Raw genomic sequence first — 23,303 nt, 5'->3', positions numbered from 1 at the left:
CTAGTCTTACACTGCTAAATTAGGGACGGCTAGCACAGATAGCCCTCGATTAGCTTTGTGCGAAATTCTAAAACAAACAACTACTGTCTAATCTACATTCACTCTTAATTCCACGAACATGAAAGAACGGGAAAGTTAATAACCTAAATGTACTAAACATACTTTGAAAGTTAACTGACAAGGCGTTAGTCTATAATTATAATTAAGTGACATGGTTTTGGCTTTATTTAGGACTTATTCACAAAATTTTGGTTTCTATTTAGGACTAACTCACCAGTTTTGGCTTCTATTTAGAACTAAATATAAAAATTTTGACTTCTATTTACGAATAATTAAAAACGTTTAGGGTCTATTTAGAACTATCTGAGAAGATTTTGCTTTTATTTAGAACTAAATAACAAGATTTTGAAATGTGTTTATGACTAACTAATTTTTTAAGGTGTATGTAAGCCTAACTGGTAAGGTTTACGTTTCTGCTCATTATTAACTAATGAAATACTAGCTTCTATTTATTGCCAACTATTAAAGTTTCAACTACTGTTTAGGACTGACTGGAAACATTTAGGGCCTATTTATGACTAACTGACAATGTTTATGTCTCTTTTTAAGACTAACTAACAAAGTTTTGACTTATATTTCGGACTGATTGGTAAGGTTTATATTTCTCCTTAGGACTAACAAGGTTTGGGATTCTATTTACGATTAACCAACACTGCTTTGATTGTTAATTAGAATCAACTAAAAAAAGTTATGGTCTGTTTAGAACTAACGTATAAGGTTTGTGTTTCTATTTAAGTCTAATTAGTGATGTTTTGACTTCTGTTTCAGACTATTAAAACGTTTAAAGTCTATTTACGAATAACTGGCAAGGTTTATATTTCCGTTAGTAGATGCCCGTTGTAATATTACTAAAAATTGTAAAGACTAAATGTTTTAAAACGTGTAGATAACCCAATTACTTGGATCAAAGCGTGCATGCAATATGATTGTCTAGTGGACTGTTTACAACTGTCTTTTATCATTCCACGTATTACTTCTTAAAAACAAACGTATTGCAGTTTTTGAGCAAAGGAGGCTGAATGCAGTGCATTGTGGGCAAAAAATATTTGGTTTTGGATGTAATAGTTACATAGAGCACAATAGAGTGCTTATCTTTGCTAAGCAGCCATTGTTTTTCGTGTCTTTTTTTTCTTTCTCCACTGGATGTCATCGTTTCTTGTCATTTTACTGAGCACACAGAAGTATAGCTACTTTTGTCAGTGCTTTATGACAATTGTCGTTTCTATAAGAAATGTCAAAGGGAATATATTCTATTGAATTTAAATCAATCTATTTGACCTAGTACAATAAAATTATACGTGTATGAATACCAACATGGAATATAGATGTATATATGTATACATCTATATCCAAGAATATGCAAATATATGATTGGACACCTTCCTCTCTTTACGATATTTTTTTTCCATTAATGCTTCTATCTTCAAAATCTTTACTTTAATCAGTCGACAGAGGATGTCCCGTTTTTTCTCGTAAAATTCCTTCACAAAAAGAAACATTTCTGTTTTCAATAAGTTTTTCTCAGATTAATTGTCACTATCATTATTGCAAACTTTCTCTATCTCGATGTTATACGTTAAAGCATAAACATATTGATTTAACCTTTTAATTCATTAAAAATACCAAAGTGACTCAATCCTACTATAAGATTTACGAGTTTTAACTAAATTTCATAGGATGTTTAAATAAAATGAAACAGCTTCTATAGAATATTTACGTGTATATTTAAAACAAACTAATTACACTGAATGTTTTTGTCAAAAACGTTAGTTTCTCTCAATCGTTAAAGACGTTTTCATGTTGAATATACGTTACCACTAACTGATTTTTTGTAAATTACCAAGATTTTGTGCCATAGTAAATGTATATTCAAGAAATGCGATTGATATTTTATTATGTTTCTTTCGCAAGAAAAAACAAAAACTCCTCTAAACTGTTTTAAACCTAACTTAAACATGATATAAATACGATTGACTACAGGAAGCTGAACGAAAGCAATCAGTATATGATTGTTTGTTTGTAGTTAAGCACAAAGCTACACAAGGGGTTATCTGTGCTCTGCTCACTACGAGTATCGAAACCTGGTTTCTAGTGTCCTCTTCACTGTATAAAAACTAACCTAATCTGCTATACAATGAAATATATACATGATTTTCTGTATCACAAGATACGTACATCTTGTATAAAACTTGCTTTCTGAAAACTCACATAAACTTTTCTATCCCATTGTATAAAAGTTTCGAAGATAATATACATATAATTTTGCAGGCGTGTATCTAATCTACTCTATGACAAAATACAGAATTTTCTATTATGACCTAAACAACTTATTCTGTTAAAATGTATCACAATATATATAAATTGGTGAGTAATAACAACTGTACAGCATACTACATTGGTTACTGTACAAACGAATACATAAAGTGTATCTCAGAACGGCAGGGTATTAACACTTATTGGTAAGCAGAGAACAACGTTTCGACCTTCCTTGGTTATCTTCAGGTTTACCTAGGAAGGTCAAAACTGTTCTCTGCTTATCAATGAAAGTATTAGTACCCATAGAAAGGCCGAAACATTGTTCTCTGCTTGTCAATAAAAGTGTTAATACCCATATCAGCCGTTCTGAGATACATTTTTATTTCAATTGGGTTTCTCGTTTTCAAGGCATATGTAAACTATTGCACGACAACCCGTGATATACTACTGTTGGCAACATACCAAAGCAATGCATAACAATATGTGCAGACGTCTGAAACCTGCATAAGTCATTGCTATACATTATGCCAAGTTACTGCACAGCAGAATAAATATGTTACAATATTACAATGTGCACACATTAGTAGATAACACATATAAATTACTACGTAACAACAAATTTCAGTTATCATATGGAAAATAGATTACTTTTATTCGCCCTGTTATGTAAGCTTATTCTTTGCAATATAGATAAAGAAGCTGAGGTCGTGGCTATGAAGTTAAAACATTATGTCGGTGGATGCTACGTTGACTAACACAAAAATCCTAAATTTCACAGGATTCATTTCTAACATAATAAATTATTATAGTATTTATTATCATCTCACCAAAATTTCTGTATAAGTTTTAAAAACTCAATATTTATATACTTTAAACATGTTATACACTGTGCGATGGTGAGGGTGACTTTGTAGCAAGACGTAGTTGAAACAGTTGACGGTAGGGGTACTTTCTTTTACCCTTTTTCAACACTCAGCTCTTAATGTCCTTGCACGATGTTTCACATGATATATATAAAACGTTTGGATACCCTTCCCACACATTGTGTATGTTGTGTTAGAAAGGATAAGCAGTCACGTCACCAAAGTAAACACAGCAACAATTTGCTGCCATATTGAACGTAAACATTATTCGTTTAAACATGGCCTCCGCTACCCAATCACCTAGTTCTCGGTTCATTTCTCACAAATTTACGAACACATTATTAGACAATATATGAAAGTCAAGAAATGAAGAAAAGTGTAGAAAAATCAGTCTTGACACGACAAATTCATATTCCGTACCATCAGCACTGACAATCACGCTAGATGCCAGTAAATTATTCGAGCTAGGCCTACAAACCAACGTTAAAGCCCTACAGGTTGAGAATATAGATATCGTAAATTATTTAGTCCTGAGGATGTTTTTGCACCGGAATACAGTTCAAGGCCCATAAAAGCCTTAATGTTTATAATTATTTTATGACCACTGGATGTACGATGTTAAAATGTGGAAGTGTACAAAACGTCCCACTACATGGCTTATTAAAGAGTAAGTCAAAGTTGTTTTCAGTGACTAGGCCTATTGTCTATGTTCTGTCAGCGGTAAATTTACAATATATCACATCGTACTGTATTACATTTTAAGTCCTCCTGCCTTGTAAGATCACTTTCTTCAATACTCATTGCCATATATTTTACATAATATAATGAATTTTAAGACCACCTAACTCGAAAAGCCACATTTTTAATAAAAGTTTATTATCGCCCGCTGGGCCCCTCCACCTAGCACTGCTTCTATGGGCTTATATTATACTATTTAAACTGATTACGGGAAATACCAAACATTTACAACCTACAGAGTTTGTCAATATTTGTGTTACATACTTATGACAAGGTACATTGTATATATAAGTAGAATTAACCAGAATTAACATACTTCTTGTTCCAAACTATTGTTCTATAAGATTTGGTCGGGATTAGCCAAAAGATTCAGGAGTAGTTACGTAACAGACAAACTTTTTTTTTTTTTTTTGCTTTACGTACATAGAAGGCCTGGCATGGCCTGGTGGTTAAGGGACTCGACTCGTAATCTCAGGGTCGCGGTTTCGAATTCCCGTCACACCGAACATACTCGCCCTTTTAGCCGTGGGGCATTATGATGTGACGGTCAATTCCACTACTCGTTGGTAAAAGAGTAGCCCAAGAGTTGGCGGTGGGTGGTGATGACTGGCTGCCGTCCTTCTAGTCTTACACTGCTAAATTAGAGACGGTTAGCACATATAGCCCCCGTGTAGCTTTGCGCGAAATTCAAACAAAAAAACGTATATAGATTAATATGTAACAACATAAATAAACTAACACGAAAATACGCTTCAGGTACAGCATGAGATTATTAGTAAGTTACAACGAGACAATATATGTAACCCACTACGAAAAACATACGTAAGTTAGCATAACAACATACATAAGTTATAACATGACAACATGAATAAGGTTTTCAACAAGGTCTACCCAGCTTCTTCTACTTCGGTTTGTGGTTTTGTAATCAACAAATATGAATCCGGAAGAAAGTGACGATCATAACACATAAGCCACGTGGAATGCTTTTCCCAAGAGATAAATGAGATAATGCGGGCATTGTTCTGATGAATAGAACAGAAAACTTCATATCACGCGGGTCTGCACTGAATGTAAGGTACTGTCGCGTGCAAGTAGAAATTTGGACCCCACCCTCACGTGCGTAGTTCCATACTTTCAATCCATAATATGCAAATTAAAAAAAAAAAAAAAAATTGCTGGTTATCATCACATACTTTGCAGTAAGACCCACGAATACATTCACACACACACGTCCTCTCCCCCCGGGGTTTTAATTGAATGCGTTTTATAATTTAACAACATAGTATTAAAAATTGTACTGTACTGCTGTATATGGTATTCGTAATTTGATAGAAATAGTTTCACGTTATTGCTAAATGCCAAATGAAATGGAACGATAGAGCAAAACAAGTAGTTGTATATGTATGTATAGAAATGACAACAAAAACAGAGTTTATAGGTATATACAGACTTGAAAGCAAAATATAAATGAAAAAAATACTGATATCATACATGTACATTTAGACTTAAGAGTAAAATGAACTGATTTATGTAAGTATACATAAATATGAGAACAAAACGAACTGAGTTTCATTGTGTATATAGACATATAACGACATGAGTTACGTGTTCATGTACATACAGCTACACGAGCAAAAGGAGCTGACTTATATACATATATATGGGCAAGAATGCAAAGCAAACTGACTCGTATGTGTATATATTTGTATGATAGCAAAACGAACTGACTTATATATATATATATATATATATATAAATATAGGCATGATATCAATGTGAACTGACTTGTATGTGTATATATTTGCATGATAGCAAACCGAACTGAATTATATGAGTATATATTGACATGATATTAAAACAAAACAATATGTATATATATATATAGACCGAATGATAAATAAATATGGAATCAGTGAGTGAAAGGTCCCACGCTAATACAACGGTAAGTCTATGGATTTACATCACTAAAATCAGGGGTTCGGTATCCCTCGGTGGGCTCAGCAGATAGCCCGATGTGGCTTTGCTATAAGAAAAACACACAAACGAGCTCCGCTCGTGATTTAATAGAACATGGGAAGCTAAATGATAAAGGAGCATGATGACAAAAACAGAAAATGAATAAATGGACAGTAAATTAACTTCAGTGGCCGATATGGGATTTAGGGTCCTTCAGGATGGCAGAGATCTATAGATCCAACTACTAGGGTTGGATGTGGGGAAAAGCGGGAGAACCCCGAGAAAAAAAAGTTTGGGAACAGCGAAACAAAATCGTGGCAGGTATTTCGGTTTAAAGTTATTTAATTTAGGGGCAAGCATAATCGATAAGGTTCAGAAATTTAAATATCCTAGTGGGTTTAATATTGTGAAACAAGATGAGAGAAAAATAAATAAAATTTGACAACCGAAAGGAAATTATTATTAACTTGAAACAAGTAAGGAACCCCTTCCCCAGTGGCACGTTGGTATGTCTGTGGACTTACACATCTAGAAACCGAGTTTCGATACCCGTGGTGGGCAGAACATAGACAGCTCTTTGTGTAGCTTTGTGCTTCATAACAAACATTCCATTAAGCAAGCAAAGGCGAAAAACCAACGACGGGCAGCACAAAAACAACAGCCCATATGGCACTTAGGGTCCTTCAGAGCGGCGGGGATCTGTAGATCTTACTTCACGAATTGGATGTGGGAAGAGCCGGGAGGAACTTGCGAAAACCAACTTTCACTTACTAGCGCCAGTAATGGCAGATAATGTCCTGTGAGACTTGACTTGGTGAAGAAGACAGTGACTAGGATTAGTGTTTTTGAAAATCATTCGTGGCGTACATGTGTCTGAGGCGATGTTTTGGATAGGTGTTCTACTGTTGTCTTCATCATCAATGGATGTGGGCTGAAAGAAGAAGGACAACTTGGTGTTTTAGTCAGACTTCTGGTGCGGCACTTTCTGATTGGTCGGAGGACCTCAAATCATAGTGTAAACTAACAATACGTTCTTTTTCACATGATAAAAATGTGGCATTTACAAAATATTTGAATTTTATACCTTTTTCACTCAGTGAGTGTGTGTATATATTTGTGTGTGTGTTTTGTATGAAAGCCACATCGGGCTATCTGCTGAGCCCACCGTTGTAAATCCGTTGTATTAGCGTGGGGCGAGCGGGGCGAAGAGAAATAAATTTTTAAACATCCCCAGTTTCTTTTTAAGGTCAAATAATTTCAAACCACGAATTTCGATTTTTTAATTCCAGGCGTACTTGAATCGACATCTTCCTCGTTTCCGCTCGCCTATCGACAATCCACTCTATTAGGTGTTAAAATTAAAATTAGCCCATAGTCTCTATCAAAATTCGTTCGGCATTAACCTTTTAACAAAAGTTTCTGACCACAAAATCTTTTTTGTTTATGCTTGCAAGTTTTTTAAGCCTAAATTCCTACCACAAATTTTGTTTTATCTTCTTAGTAGTAGTAGTTTGATTTTATTCATAGCCCCAGGACTGAAATAACACACGACAAACATATTGAAAAAATACAGTTTAGACTGACCAACAATACTTCATGCCAACATTTGTGGAAATACTCATTGTTCCTGTAGGGACTGTAAGCAACACTCTAAAAACTTTATGAGACCGATACTGTTAATTATAAAAGTGGTCAGGGTAGAAAATCAAACTCTCTAAACGTATATTCAGTATTTCGGGACATGTTTTTTATGAACCATACATGATCGATCTTTCCAAATGACGTTACTGTAAACACGGAGGCAAATATTACTCAGAGAATCGTAAAATATTCGTTAACATAAAGTTGTTTCAAACGGTCATATTGCTGTTCAAACTCCAGCTGAAGTGAAATCGGTATCAAACCACAACAATGGTACGACCAAAATTAAAGACGTGATCTCTATACAGTTGGATCTAAGTTTGGCAAAATCAGTAACAGAGTGGTCCATGGCAGAGAAGAGAATAGTATGAAAACCAATATTCAGCATCTAACGGGAACACATGGTTGCTTAGCTCAAGTTCGGGGCTAAATCTCAGTAACGGAGTCTGTGTGTTACACAAAATTTATGACACTCTGACTGCTGACATGCCCAAGTATGCTTTGATTCATCAAGCTATGTTCTCAGGAACAAGGCTTAGCTGACAGAGTTTCATCCTCCAGCAAGACAGAGATTGCAACAATAAAGTAAATGTTATTGAATGTGTGTGTGCGTGTGTTTCTTTCAGCAAAGCCACATCGGGCAATCTGCTGTGTCCACTAAGAGGAAAGGTTACTGAAACAGAAGCCTCATAATAAAGAGGACGATAGAACACTCACACCAATAGCTTAACCTGCCATATATGAACATCCTGAGAAGGTCAGAATGCAACCAGACGATTTTTCTGAATTGAGAAAAATGATATAAGATATTTGAAGCAATACTTCTCAATTCTACGTTGACAAGCAGCATGGAAACAATCTATAATGCTTGTGTAAAGCAAAGATCTTTATATTTGCACTAAATCATTTAAAAGCTATTTCAACACATCTAATATACGTCTCAGAATATTTTATAAATTCGTTTTATTATTTAATATGCTTGCACTAACATCTTATCTATTTGTTTTGATATTGCAAGTGTATATTGCAAGAGATTACATTTTTAAATGATTCCTTGAGCGCAAGACGTTTGAATTACACAGTTTACACTTTATCGACTTGCTTCCCATTTAAATAGAAAAATAAACAAAAAATATTAAATTTTGTATTTTACTAAAGATCACCTCATTAATTATTCAGAGTCTAACCTACCAATCTTTCACGTGGATCCACCCAAGTCTAACTTTTAAATCAATTCTGATCTAATAGTTCTTTCCGCTTTCACCCATGTCAGAACAACAAAGAATTTTTAATCATAGTTTACAAAAGTTCACAAAAAACAGCTACTCAATAGCTTTAGTATGAAATGTGATTTCGTAAAAAAAATAATTTTCTTGTTAAGCATGGTCTATCTGTGCTCTGCTCACCACTGGTATCGAACCCCGGTTTCAAGGCCACAGACACACTGAAGTGCCACTGCGGGGTTAGTCTGTAAATAATGGTATTGAAATTTATTTTGTTGTTTTACATCACGCAATATTATTATTGAAACTGATTTGTTTAACCATTTGCTGATTTTCGTAACAGAATGACATTAGTGAAATTGATTTGTTAAGTCTTTGTCTAATTTCTGTAGTCCATTATTATGATTAAAGCTCGTCTCTTCAGCCAGTAGCTAATCTCTGTAGCCTAAAGTTATTACTGAGTTTGTTTTTTTAGTCAATAACTGATCCTTTCTTGCACGCAAGTAAGGGGCCTTCAAGGAGGTTTCCCTAATATAAGAATGCTATAAAGAACTGTCTTCACTAATAGCGATGATAATTCACATCGTATCTACAAGTACAGCAGTGATATTACAAACAAATCTAATATTAATTTTAGCATGCCACAAGTTAGTCAACTACAAGTACAACGTGTAAGTGTAGAATATGGTTCTGTGAAAAATTACTTTAAAAAAACTCTAAACATTCCCTTCATTGACCACGTTATGTTTCCTCCAGATCTGATGCACATGTACAACAAGCAGCGTCTGTTCAAAAACTTATCCCATCAAAACTAACATAAGAGTTTTCTATCTCTTATATCAAACAGCCTATAGATTTTTACGTGGAAGATTTGATAAATCCTTATACATTTAATAAAGAACTTCACCGATGGAAGACAAGATGACTTTCTACACCTCTCCAGGACAGACATTTACTGACTGCTTGTAAGCATGCTTTAGTATACCAAATATCTTTATGTTACTGAAACTCTTTGCCACACTTCCACTAAGTTCATGTTCTTGCGAAGTTCGACATAATTGTTATGACACTTCTATCAGTATTAAAACTGTATGTACGTAATTTATGGTAAAGCATCCCAGCAGATTAGAACATGTTAATATATTACTTTAGTAGGGTACATATGCACGTATATAATAATCAATGATTGAAATAGCTAACATACTATTGTTATACAGAGTTATTTAAATTAGTAACATAATTTAACAATCAATAATTACTCTGTATGTAGATAGTACAGTACTATAATGAAACATATATATTTATGTTAATGTAACTCAAGCTCCCCAGGTAGCGTTACAATAGAATAATAATTTCTTGAGGTTTCATTGGATGTTTGTGTGAACAGCCATGTTATTGTTTAAGTTATATGTCATGTAAATTTACTTCCAGATTTAATCTCTTAGCACTTTTACTCTCACATATCTTCTGGGAAGACATACAATATACTTTTTATTCAACAAAAGGAAAATTCAGTTTGACAAGTTACTTCCAGAACTAACACGATTACATACATTTTTAAAATCCTGTTTTTGTCTTGTTGCGTATTGTAGTGTAAGCACTACCAAAACTAGCTTTACAAGAAAATAGTTTTAGACTGACTTTCAGAGGAAACACTATGTATAAACAAGGAACTAGACTTGTCAATTTTTAATTATCAGAAAACGAAAAACAAATAATTCCATTTTTATATTTGCCAGGAATATAATATTAATCGTTTAAAATTTCCATTTAGTATATATATTTCTCTGAAAGAACTTACTACTAGCGATAGTATTTTCCATGTTTAGGATGTTTTCTGTGAAAGTTCACTGTTAAACAGCTCACGTTGCCTTAGTAATATTGATATATATTGCATTACATTGAATTCAACATATACTCTTTTCTACGATGTGATGTTTTTGTTTGTCCTTATGTTCTCATGAATTTGCTATTTCTAAGAAACATTTTCAGACTCAGTTTACGTTTATAAACATTTTGAACATAACTATTAATACATTGATCGTAAGCTATATAGTTCTAACTACGTAATAACTCCCATGGTATTAATTATTATTTAATAGTTATTTACGTGTTTAATAATATTATAATTTACTGTATTTAGCGCTGTTTAATAAGCTTTAAAACACTTTACTTTTGAATGTCTATAGAATGTTTAAAACGAGATCAATCAGTATTTTATCTTACTTTACAGGATGACAGTAGAAGGCTGTGGTAAGATTATTAAATATGCTATGATCATAGCGAATTTCATTATTCTCGTAAGTATGATCGTCTTTTTTTAATATAAAAACTCAAGTTTCTATTATATGTAAGATAAATTGAGAATTATTTTCCTTAGATCATTCACACTAATGAAATAAACATGAATTGATATATCAAGAGTCTATAAATACCTTTTGGTCTCACTCTCTTCATTTGTCTGTTTGTTTCTCTCTATACACATCTGTCTATATCTCTCTTTTTCTTGCCGTGTTGTGGACTGACATGAAAAGGTGGTTAGGGTGCTCAGCTCGCAATCTGAAGGTCACTGGCTCGAGTCCACGTCCCACCAAACATGCTCGTCCTTTTAGCCGTGGGAGCGTTATAATGTACTGTCAATTCCACTATTCGTTGGTAAAAGAGTAGCTTAAGAGTTGATAGTGGGTAGTGATGACTAACTGCCTTCCCTCTAGTCTTCTTACACTGCTAAATTATGGACGGCTAGCGCAGATAGCCCTCACGTAGCTTTGGGTGAAATTCAAAACCAAACCTCTTTCTTTTCTTTCTCTGTCTATCTACCTGTCATTCTATTTGTTTATGTATCAGTGTAGCTTTCTATTTGTTTGTCTACCTGTCTGTACTTCTATCTAATTATCTAACTGTCTATTCTTATTTGAATATTGAGGTATTTCACTCACCTGTTTGTCTATCAAAATTATTGTTAGTACATCTGGTTGTTTACTACGTATTATGTATAGATTAATATACTTTATTATAAGTACGTCTAGCTGTTTACTATATATTATGTATAGATTAATATACTTTATTATAAGTACGTCTAGCTGTTTACTACGTATTATGTATAGATTAATATACTTTATTATAAGTACGTCTAGCTGTTTACTATATATTATGTATAGATTAATATACTTTATTATAAGTACGTCTAGCTGTTTACTACGTATTATGTATAGATTAATATACTTTATTATAAGTACGTCTAGCTGTTTACTATATATTATGTATAGATTAATATACTTTATTATAAGTACGTCTAGCTGTTTACTATATATTATGTATAGATTAATATACTTTATTATAAGTACGTCTAGCTGTTTACTATATATTATGTATAGATTAATATACTTTATTATAAGTACGTCTAGCTGTTTACTACGTATTATGTATAGATTAATATACTTTTATTATAAGTACGTCTAGCTGTTTACTATATATTATGTATAGATTAATATACTTTATTATAAGTACGTCTAGCTGTTTACTACGTATTATGTATAGATTAATATACTTTATTATAAGTACGTCTAGCTGTTTACTACGTATTATGTATAGATTAATATACTTTATTATAAGTACGTCTAGCTGTTTACTATATATTATGTATAGATTAATATACTTTATTATAAGTACGTCTAGCTGTTTACTACGTATTATGTATAGATTAATATACTTTATTATAAGTACGTCCAGCTGTTTACTACGTATTATGTATAGATTAATATACTTTATTATAAGTACGTCTAGCTGTTTACTATATATTATGTATAGATTAATATACTTTATTATAAGTACGTCTAGCTGTTTACTACATATTATGTATAGATTAATATACTTTATTATAAGTACGTCTAGCTGTTTACTACATATTATGTATAGATTAATATACTTTATTATAAGTACGTCTAGCTGTTTACTATATATTATGTATAGATTAATATACTTTATTATAAGTACGTCTAGCTGTTTACTACGTATTATGTATAGATTAATATACTTTATTATAAGTACGTCTAGCTGTTTACTACGTATTATGTATAGATTAATATACTTTATTATAAGTACGTCTAGCTGTTTACTACGTATTATGTATAGATTAATATACTTTATTATAAGTACGTCTAGCTGTTTACTATATATTATGTATAGATTAATATACTTTATTATAAGTACGTCTAGCTGTTTACTACGTATTATGTATAGATTAATATACTTTATTATAAGTACGTCTAGCTGTTTACTACGTATTATGTATAGATTAATATACTTTATTATAAGTACGTCTAGCTGTTTACTATATATTATGTATAGATTAATATACTTTATTATAAGTACGTCTAGCTGTTTACTACATATTATGTATAGATTAATATACTTTATTATAAGTACGTCTAGCTGTTTACTACATATTATGTATAGATTAATATACTTTATTATAAGTACGTCTAGCTGTTTACTATATATTATGTATAGATTAATATACTTTATTATAAGTACGTCTAGCTGTTTACTACGTATTATGTATAGATTAATATACTTTATTATAAGTACGTCTAGCTGTTTACTACGTATTATGTATAGATTAATATACTTTATTATAAGTACGTCTAGCTGTTTACTATATATTATGTATAGATTAATATACTTTATTATAAGTACGTCTAGCTGTTTACTATATATTATGTATAGATTAATATACTTTATTATAAGTACGTCTAGCTGTTTACTACATATTATGTATAGATTAATATACTTTATTTCTTTACATCTCTCTCTTGATACTATTTTTATGCCAATTTTCCTCAGGTTTGTGGTGTTGCCGTATTTTCCGTGGGAGTATGGATTCTTGCAGATAAGTCCTACATGGAACGGCTCATAGGGTCCAGCATGTACGTCAGCTCGGCCGCCATTCTCATCGCCAGTGGCGTTATTGTGGTTATCATCTCTTTCTTGGGCTGCATGGGGGCTTACAAGGAAGTGAAGTGCATGCTAATTGCGGTTCGTACTTTACTTCAAGTTCTAATAAAATTTCATTACAATTTATTTTTCATCACTCAGACCAACGTACGAATTTTTATAACCTTTCTAACGAAAAATTTCAATCGTCATATGTTTCTAAGTAACTCTAAACACACCTTCTAGATCTCTATAATACATTATTAAAAGCAATTTTTACTGTTTGTGTAATATTTGTCTCATTAAACTAATTAGGGCCATGTATTTGTGAATATATTTGGGAAAAACATAGCTGGACACATACAAATAATCAAACGTTAATACAACGATATCAGTCTGTTTTGTACTATTGTTTAAACATTTCAAATCTCTAAGGTTATACATTGTTGTTCTAACAATGGTGATAATGAAGACATTTTCACTCACTTAATATTTTTCATGCACGTAAATACAACTAAACCTTAGAAACTTGTTATTGTCCTTAAGAGTTAAAAGCAGCTTGCATTATTAATATATCAGTTGTTTCACCACGGAGACATGCATTTTATTAGAGGTACCGTAGCATAGCTTTCCAAATAATATTCGCAGTTAATAATAATTGTCATTGTTACAAAATAACAAAAGTAAAACCTTGAATAACAATCATAGCGACTACCGCTAAACAGGCGGATTATAACCATAAGTAACAATGACAGTCAGTGTCATAAGACAACAGGGCTGTAGTCACGATTAACAATAATTGTCATTGTTACAAAATAACAAAACTAAAACCTTGAATAACAATCATAGCGACTACCGCTAAACAGGAGGACTGTAACCGTAAGTAACAATGACAGTCATTGTTACAAGACAACAGGACTAGAACCAAATTTAACAATGAAGGTTAATTAATAAAACTTCTTATGTTTATTTTTCTTAGTTCTTCGTCATCCTCTTCATCATCTTCATCATCATGTTAGTCGGAGGGATTCTTGGTTACGTCTTCAGAGATGAGGTATGTGTAAACACTCCACAGTTTCCATGACAACAATAACGTAAACACGACATCCAATTCAAGAGATAAAATATTCTAATGCTATAGATAATGTACACTTCAAGCCATAGAAAATAACTAGCAACGCAATTTCTTTCATATTTCCCTCTCGCAAAGCATTATCCGTGATAATAATGATTTGATTTCAGGTCGATGAAAAGATGAAAGAAGAAATGTTGGAGAGTATACCTCTCTATGGAAACGATTCTACTGTTACCGAAACCTGGGATCGTGTGCAACAAAACGTAGGGAAATAGTCCGTTTCATGATTCATTGCTAGTCAGTTTTAAACCGAAATAACATGATATAATTTATAAAAGCTGTTAGAAGCATAGTTTTTCGTAAAGCTTAATTGGGTAGTATCTTATATTACGCCGTATTTTACTCCATGAGAAACGTTGAGTCAAGAAAACAAATACTTAACTCAACAACGGGCATTAAAGACAAACATTTGATTAATGTATTACACAGTAAAATAAGTCGAGTAAAATAAAATCTCTTAGTTCAACAATGATAATTAAAAGCAGTACGATTACTTTGTCTTTCTGAGTAATATATAACTTCGGTATTTGCATATTTATGTCAGATTCTATGAAACAAATGTTGGTTTTCTACTTTGTTTTTGAACCTAACACAGAATTATTACTCTTTTTATTAGTTTCGTGTATAAATGTGCGAGTAGCTTTCAACCATATTCTTTGCACTTCAACAGGATACGTAAATAAATCAATGACATATTTATATTATTATTATCACCTGAAAGAATATTATCTGAATATCAACCTTTTCGTTATCTCTCGGGTTCTAGATATCCACTCGTTTTTGTCTTCTGTCTACCCTATCCACTTCATTCTCTTATTCTTCTCTTTTACTCTTCAGTAAACCATACGTTACTCGTTTCCCTTTGACTTCTGTCATGTGACCTCTTCCTGTTCTTTCTCTTCTCCTAGCAAAACTACATCTTCTTTCTCTGCCTTTAAATTCAGCCATGAAACCATGTTATTTTAAAGTTTTAATCACAGTATTACTTCTCCTATTCTTCTCTTTTGGCTTCAAACAAATTCTCCCATACTCTTTTTACGTTCACTGGTGGACACGCGTAATAATAAGACTTTTCCCTTTCTGTAAGTAACCTTTAATCAGTATTCATCACAATGTTTGAGTTTTCATCCGTATGAAATTTGACGATTTGATAAATTTCGAACTGGTATTTGTTTACAACAAAATATATTTGCAACTGTCGCACTTTTATAATAAGAAGAAGCGTGGGTTCGTTCTGTCGAGTCCACAGAACTTTACCAGTTTTGTATTAAAGTACTTTTACTATAACCTGCTTTCACAATTGGTTATTTAGATGAAATGTTGTGGATTAAAAACTGAAGGCGTTAACAGGCCGTATCTGATTTGGAAGAGAAACTCTCTTTTCGAAGGATCTGCTCAGAAAGTCCCTGATTCTTGTTGCATGTCTGATAAGACCGAAACTTGTAGAAAAACGCCTGATGATGAAAACTCTTACGCTAATGTGGTAAGACAGATATGCTATATTTAATGTTTGATTACAATAATATGATAAGATATATACACCATGTGTTGCAAGTACGACTGGTCTAGGCATAAAACAAAACTTTAATTAAAATAAAGTACAAGAACAACGTTTTGATCTTTGATGACGAGAACCCACTTGTAGAGAAATATGTATATATATAAACGGCTGGTATGGGTTGAGAAAATTCTATGTAGAGGAGCGAACAACTTTTCGACCTTCTTCGGTCATCGTCATATTCACAAAGAAAAAAAGATGTAACCTTTTTCTTTACCTGAAGATAACATGATAAAGTCGAAACAATGTTCTTGTACTTTATTTTAATTAGAGTTTTTAATACACTTACCAACCGTCTCTGCAACACATATGAGTTTTCGTCATCATGAGGTATATCAACGACATTCGATGCTTGATTTCTCTAATGTGACAAGAAGATATACCGTATTTAAAAATTGTTTATGCAAGTGTGATAAGATAGATCTACTATATTTAATTACCATTTTGTGGTAAGATAAGTCTGCTGTAATTTCATGTTTAATTGTCCTAACGTGATAAGATTGGACTGTATATTATACGTTTGACTATAATTTCTGGTAAGATGTATTTGCTATACTTAGTGTTTAATTACGCTAAAGAGTAACATGATAAGATCTATTATATTTCATGTTTAACCTCTGATTACTCGGATGTGTTTTTATTCTTTACAAGAAATTTAAAAAATTCATATTTAATTATGCTAACGCGATAAGATGGATCTGCTATATTTCATATTTAATTACTCTAATGTGATAAGATAACCTGTTATATTTCATGTTTAGCTACTCTAATGTAGTAAGATATCCTGTTATTTTCATGTTTAATTACTCTAATGTCATAAGATAAATCTGTTATATTTAATGTTTAATTGCAAAAAAAAAAAATAAGGTTGAAGATTAATTATTTTCACTGACTATAAGATTAACAGTGAAACAGCGACCTAACGAAACAACTTGCAAAACATAAATTTTTGAATTTATTTTTATCTACATCAGAATTTTCAATGTTGTTTGTACTCTGTCAAATTTAGGCCCGGCATGGCCAAGCGTGTTAAGGCGTGTTAAGGTGGTGATGACTAGCTGCCTTCCCTCTAGTCTTACAGTGCTAAATTAGGGACGGCTAGCACAGATAGCCCTCGAGTAGCTTTGTGCGAAATTCAAAAACAAACTGTCAAATAATTTGATAAAAGAAAACAAAAACGGAGCCACATTTCTTTTTAAATTTGAAAACAGAAAAGTGTCATAAGTGGTATGTAATAGTTTTTCTCAATATATGCTGTACAAATATCATTTAGGATTCAAATATAAAGCCAGTAGAAACGTTACTTTGCGATATGATATTTAGATTTATGTTGCGTTAGGCCTAATCTATTTATTATGGAGGTAGTTACAATGGGGGTATTTTGACAACTGTAGGTAAACTTTTATGTTGCAACCACAGTGTTGGACTAAGTCTACGTACAATAAATGTACAAAACTGATTGTATTCGAATTAACTTTTTCAACTAAAATTGTACAAAACTGATTGTATTCGAATTAACTTTTTCAACTAAAATTGTACAAAACTATTATTATACTTAAATTTGTTTATTTACTAGAAATATTGAGAACTGATTGTAGTAAAATAAAACTAGTTTGTTTTAACTTGGATTCTAAGATACTTTGATTGTAGTCATATTAGTTTGTTTTGATTAGAAATGTACAAAACTTTATGTTTTGACCGATATATTGAAATAAGAATATTTTTCCATTAGGATTGTTACGAGAAAGCTGACATGTTTGTCAAAGACCATGCCTTGATCATTGGGGGCGTAGGTGTTGGTATCGCGTGTGTTTTGGTAAGATAGTTCTTTTTATGTTTGATATTTAATATTTTTCCTACAATTTTAAGCATTATTATTTCATGTGACTTGGCAGAAAACTAGGTAATAAGTTCCATTTTCAATCCTGTTCCGTATCATTAACTATTATTATTGTCATAACTACATTTGGTCCGGCATGGCCAGGTGATTAGGGACCCTCTGCTCGTAATCTGAGAGTCGCGGATTCGTATCCCCGTCACATCAAACATACTAGCCCTTTCAGCTGTGGGGGCGTTATAACGTACGGTTAATCCCACTATTCGTTGGTAAAAGAGTAGCCCACGAGTAGGCGGTGATGATGACTGGCTGCCTTCTCTCTAGTCTTATACTGCTAAATTAGGCGAATTCAAAAACAAGCGTAACCACGTGTAGTTTGACCCCATTATTTATAGTAATTTTTATCATTTATTTATACCTCTCACAAGTTTTTCAAAATAATTTCATAGTAATTTCAGTTTTGATTTACAATGTGCTTACTAAATGATTAATAATTGATTAATAATTAATTAATATTAATTATTAATAAATGCATTATTAATTGAATTTAGAAGCTGTTGTGCATTAATCATTATATTTGGGTTAGTAAGCTATAGTGAAATATTGTTTTCTTAACTCTCAAAATATTGTATCGCTTGAATTATTTAGTTATTTCTTATATAATATGTCCAAGACATTAATCAATCATTTTATTTTGTTTTAGATCCTCGGGATGGTTTTGTCCTGTGCTCTTACCATGATGATTAGAAAATAGCTAGCCTGATTTTGACGACCTCTGGTGGCTTTCATAGACACTATTCAATTTTTGCATTTTTTTTTAATTGCAGTTTTAAGTTCTAATCTGTTGCATTCTCGAAAGATCAAGAGAATACGTGATAAACATTATTTCAAATCAGGAAGAAAACGCTGTTTCTGAAAAGAAAGAGAGGAAACAGCTCAAGATCAGAAACTTTAAAAAGTTCAACAGAATACATTTTTTTACAGTTTAGAAAAACTAAAGTGCCTTCTTCAAGAAAGATTTTCTCTTGATATAAGGAGAGACGTTTTTTTTTGTGTGGAAAATACAAACTTTATTTTATAAATAGTTAAGTAAAATGTTTTTTTAATTTTTTATTATTGTGGAATAACTTCATGAAAAAATAATGAAAGTTATCTATCTACATTATAATGTATTTACAACAAATTTTACTTTAATTTCAGATAATATGATTCTAAAACATTTCACTGGCTAATACCAAGTTTTCTTTAGAGTTTATAAGTTACGAAGCTTATGGTTTTGTGTTTGTTTTTCTTTCTTGCAGCATTTGTTCTCTACTTATCTCTTCATACTGAATATTTTAGAGTTTTACGTCGTGTATAATGTTTACAACAATAAGTTATGAGAGTACAGTAACATTTTTGTCTCAGTGAGAAACACTAGTTATTGATAGCAAGCGATATAGCATTTAACACATAGATGTTGAGGTATATGGCAAGACTCTTTAAACTTTAAATACTAATTACCCAACAAAACTAAACGTGTATTTGAGGACTAGTTCAGATCAAACTAGTCATTACTTATTTTACTTTTAAATCCAAAATAGACAAACTATATTCTCGTAGGCTAGTTTGCGAATTGTTATAATCTTTCAATGCACAAGTAAAAACTAGCGTAATACAAACGAGCACTATTTGTTGTGTACGCTTACAACTCTCTACAAATAGTTTTAACACTAGAACAAATAACATATTTCAATCTATTTGTATTATTTATTTCTCACGTCTTATTGATTTAATTTATATATTTTGCTTTTCTTGATTTTCATTTAAACAAAATAACTCAATATGAAGTAAACCATAAGAACGATGTTAAAAACAGAATATATTACTTGTTTATTATCATGCGTAAAGATACATAATGGGCTGTCTTTTCTGTGACTGTCGCAGAGTTCAAAACACGAATTTTAGCTATATAAATCATCAAGACTACTTACTAATTTAGCGAAACGTCACAGCATATTTTTCTCTCCTACATAACCTTTATAACATCTTCTTGTTTGTTTGTAATTTTAGATTTCATCGCGCTGTGATCGCATCTGTCTGATATTCTAAATACTAATTAAATTTTAATTAAAAAATTAACATTAATAATTTTTATTTGCTTCTTTAAATGAATATCGAAAATTAGGTTATTCATTTCTATTGCGAAATTTTTCTCCAAATACTTCTTAACACGGATTAGAGTGTGTGTGTGTTTTTCTTATAGCAAAGCCACATCGGGATATCTGCTCAGCTCACCGAGGGGAATGGAACCCCTGATTTTAGCGTTGTAAATCCGGAGACATACCGGTGTACTAGCGAGGGGTATGGATTAGAACTCGCTATTATTAGTGCAAAAACAACGTTTCGGTAAATAACTGAATCTGTGTGAAAAAACAGCAACTAAATATTTAAAGATGACGTCACTGGCATTGAGTGATAAACTGTTGGTTGACGTATTTATTTAAGTTTACTGTTTGCTATTCTAAAGGTAAATAGTGGCAAGACATTTAAAATGTTATTTTTACTTTTCATCTTCACGTGTTATTAAATATTCATATTTTATTAACTAATTTATTTCCTTAACCTCGTGTAATTTTAAAATCTGACAAACTATATTACTGTACAAACTTTGTATCTTCTTACCTGTTGTAAAATTATTAGCTTGTCTTCTTACGTCATTTACCATTAACATATAAATGTCTTGCAATAACAATTAAATTGTTATTTAATGTACTGATATTTATATTTTTAAACCAAATAATATTAGAATGGAGTTAAAATAATAGCATCGGTTAAATGTTAACACACTTTGAGAATCTATGCCAAAATTAATTTTATCTTGAAATTCTTGGTGTTTATAAAAGTCAATCTTGTAAAAGTAATATGATAAATGGGTTTACAAACTATATAGTGATTTTGTTAGATCCACCAATAAAGAGGTTATTTAGGCGCACTCTACTGATGTCTTTCAGAACTATGTGTTTTAGTTTAAGATTTTTTTTTCCACAATAAATTTGCTTATGAGTTTTTCAAACAGTTTATCCGTAAAAAACTAAAAATCATGCAATGTCCTTAATCGGTAGTTAGATACTGAACTTATAACCATAAACAGCAAAGTAGTTTTTAATTTCTGTTGAAGCGAGTTATTGTATATAACACTTTCACCTAAGCATGTACGTTGCCATGAAACAATCAATAACACTTTTCCACAGAGATTTATTTATTACCATTATAGTTAATTTCTGTTTTAATATATTTATGTGCATGTTCGTATTAGGTGTGTCCCAACACTTTAATCAATGTGCTTTATTATATATCTTTTTTTTCTTCTGATAAGCGTGACGATACACAGTGTAGGAAAAAAGTCCTTGATGAACAGTTTTTGTAACCAATAACCTCGTTAAGAATCTTAACTGTTTGAACATGGAAATATGTTTACCATGTGCGTGTGTGTGTGTGTATTTAATGTGACACTTTTGTGAAAGCCGAGCGGATGATAATTACTAGATTACTTTGGTAATAAAGTTGTCTATGGGATGCATGTTTAATGTGACACGATTATGGGGATTGATCAGATGATAATCATTAAATGACTTTCGTAATAAATCTGAGTTTACCAGTTGAGTGGTTTCTTAGTGTAGTACTTGTAGTCTTGTCAGAATTAATGATTCAAGTAACCATTATCACTAGATTAATGAAAAAATAAAAAGAACGATAATAGGCTTCATCTAGAAATCCGGAATATTGATTAGTCGGAAAGACAATGGGTGGTGTTGGCGTATTTCAAGTAGTAAAATCTGTTACATTTTCATATTACATTTTGCGCTTGTGAAAAGAAACCTTAGCATTAATTTATAAATATCTTCACTAGTTAAACGTTGTTGCAAAAGAAAAAGTGGATTGTTGTAAAAACTTTGGTACAAATGTCACCAAAACTCCACACCACTTGTACTGTTATGTTAAGCTAAACTCGTGTTAACCTATATAATATTTACTCATGGTGCATAAGTGAGAATCTTTACGGAGTGTTTAAGATCTTTATAGAGGTTTCTTTCAATTAATCTGTTTCATATGTTATAACTACAGCAAACCTGAATGTTAATAAAAAACAGACCATATTTATTAAGTTTTCTGAAGGTATTGTATCGAATTTGTAGCAGAACTGCATGTATTTGTGTGATGTTTTTAAATAATTAAAAGTGTCGAAAGTAACTTTTTACACTTCATTACTCTAATAACAGAGCAGTTCTTGTATGAAGAGACATATGATGTCGGTAACTTTGTCTTAGATGAAGCACATTTTATTTCGTACCAAAGGAGTTAAAATCACCCAGGGACTTCAATAAATATTTCTTAATTTAGGGATTTTTCACTTGACTGAAGCATATATTTAATAACTGGGAATAACATCAAGAAATCTTAACATGTTGATAAACATAACTCATAACGGAGAATTATAAAAACAGCTCATAGTAGTCACGCAACGCTAATTATTAGGGTATATTATACCTGCTATTTTAAATGAAAGTTGGACTTAACGTAACTAGTGATGCCCTTACAGCAAGAACGTATAATAAATTACGCTTCGTGTCGTTTAGTTCTCTGCTACTAAACTAGAATTCGGATGAAAATTGGTTCGCAAACGTAAGTACAAATTCCTGTTATTTGATATTGAAATGGCTTGCGTTGCCAGATCGGCTGAAGTTATTCCTTTAAGATATTGAATTCTGAAGATATTGCAGTATTTCTCGATCACCAACTTGTATGCACTATTGAAATGATGGTTTATATGGTTTACCATTTCACTTGCATCATGATGTGACAACTAAAACAATCAACTCTTGCCATTTAAAGTACTTCTAATTTTATCAGCCACGATGCAAAATGAAACATGAAACACAAAAATAAGGTACTAAATAGTTATGTACAAGAATGTCTTACACTTGTAGTGATTTTTTTCTTCTAATCTACTACACAACTTTTAATAACAACTTAAAAGGTGATGCTTTGTTTATTATCAACATTAGTAGTTGCATTGTGGTTTACTGGAACAAGCATATGTTAAAAGTGCGTGTATGGG

The 23,303-nt window shown here is 31.8% G+C and overlaps 1 protein-coding gene across 1 annotated transcript in view; it reads left to right on the top strand.

Annotated features, from left to right (window-relative positions):
- Window positions 1-21,176, top strand: part of LOC143225772 (CD151 antigen-like) — a 28,267-nt gene extending 7,091 nt beyond the window's left edge. Inside the window, exons 2-8 of the mRNA XM_076455757.1 lie at window positions 10,971-11,037; window positions 13,583-13,774; window positions 14,652-14,726; window positions 14,915-15,010; window positions 16,120-16,290; window positions 18,098-18,181; window positions 18,906-21,176. Coding sequence (XP_076311872.1) covers window positions 10,972-11,037; window positions 13,583-13,774; window positions 14,652-14,726; window positions 14,915-15,010; window positions 16,120-16,290; window positions 18,098-18,181; window positions 18,906-18,956 — 735 coding nt within the window. The 5' untranslated portion in view covers window position 10,971 and the 3' untranslated portion in view covers window positions 18,957-21,176. The remainder of the gene's footprint in view (window positions 1-10,970; window positions 11,038-13,582; window positions 13,775-14,651; window positions 14,727-14,914; window positions 15,011-16,119; window positions 16,291-18,097; window positions 18,182-18,905) is intronic.
- Window positions 21,177-23,303: the final 2,127 nt, after the last annotated feature.

The sequence above is a fragment of the Tachypleus tridentatus genome, chromosome 9 (genome assembly GCF_004210375.1).
Source record: "Tachypleus tridentatus isolate NWPU-2018 chromosome 9, ASM421037v1, whole genome shotgun sequence".
Lineage (NCBI taxonomy): Eukaryota > Metazoa > Arthropoda > Merostomata > Xiphosura > Limulidae > Tachypleus > Tachypleus tridentatus.
The sequence above is the reverse complement of the archived record's forward strand: the minus strand, read 5'-3'. Positions and strand labels throughout refer to the sequence as shown.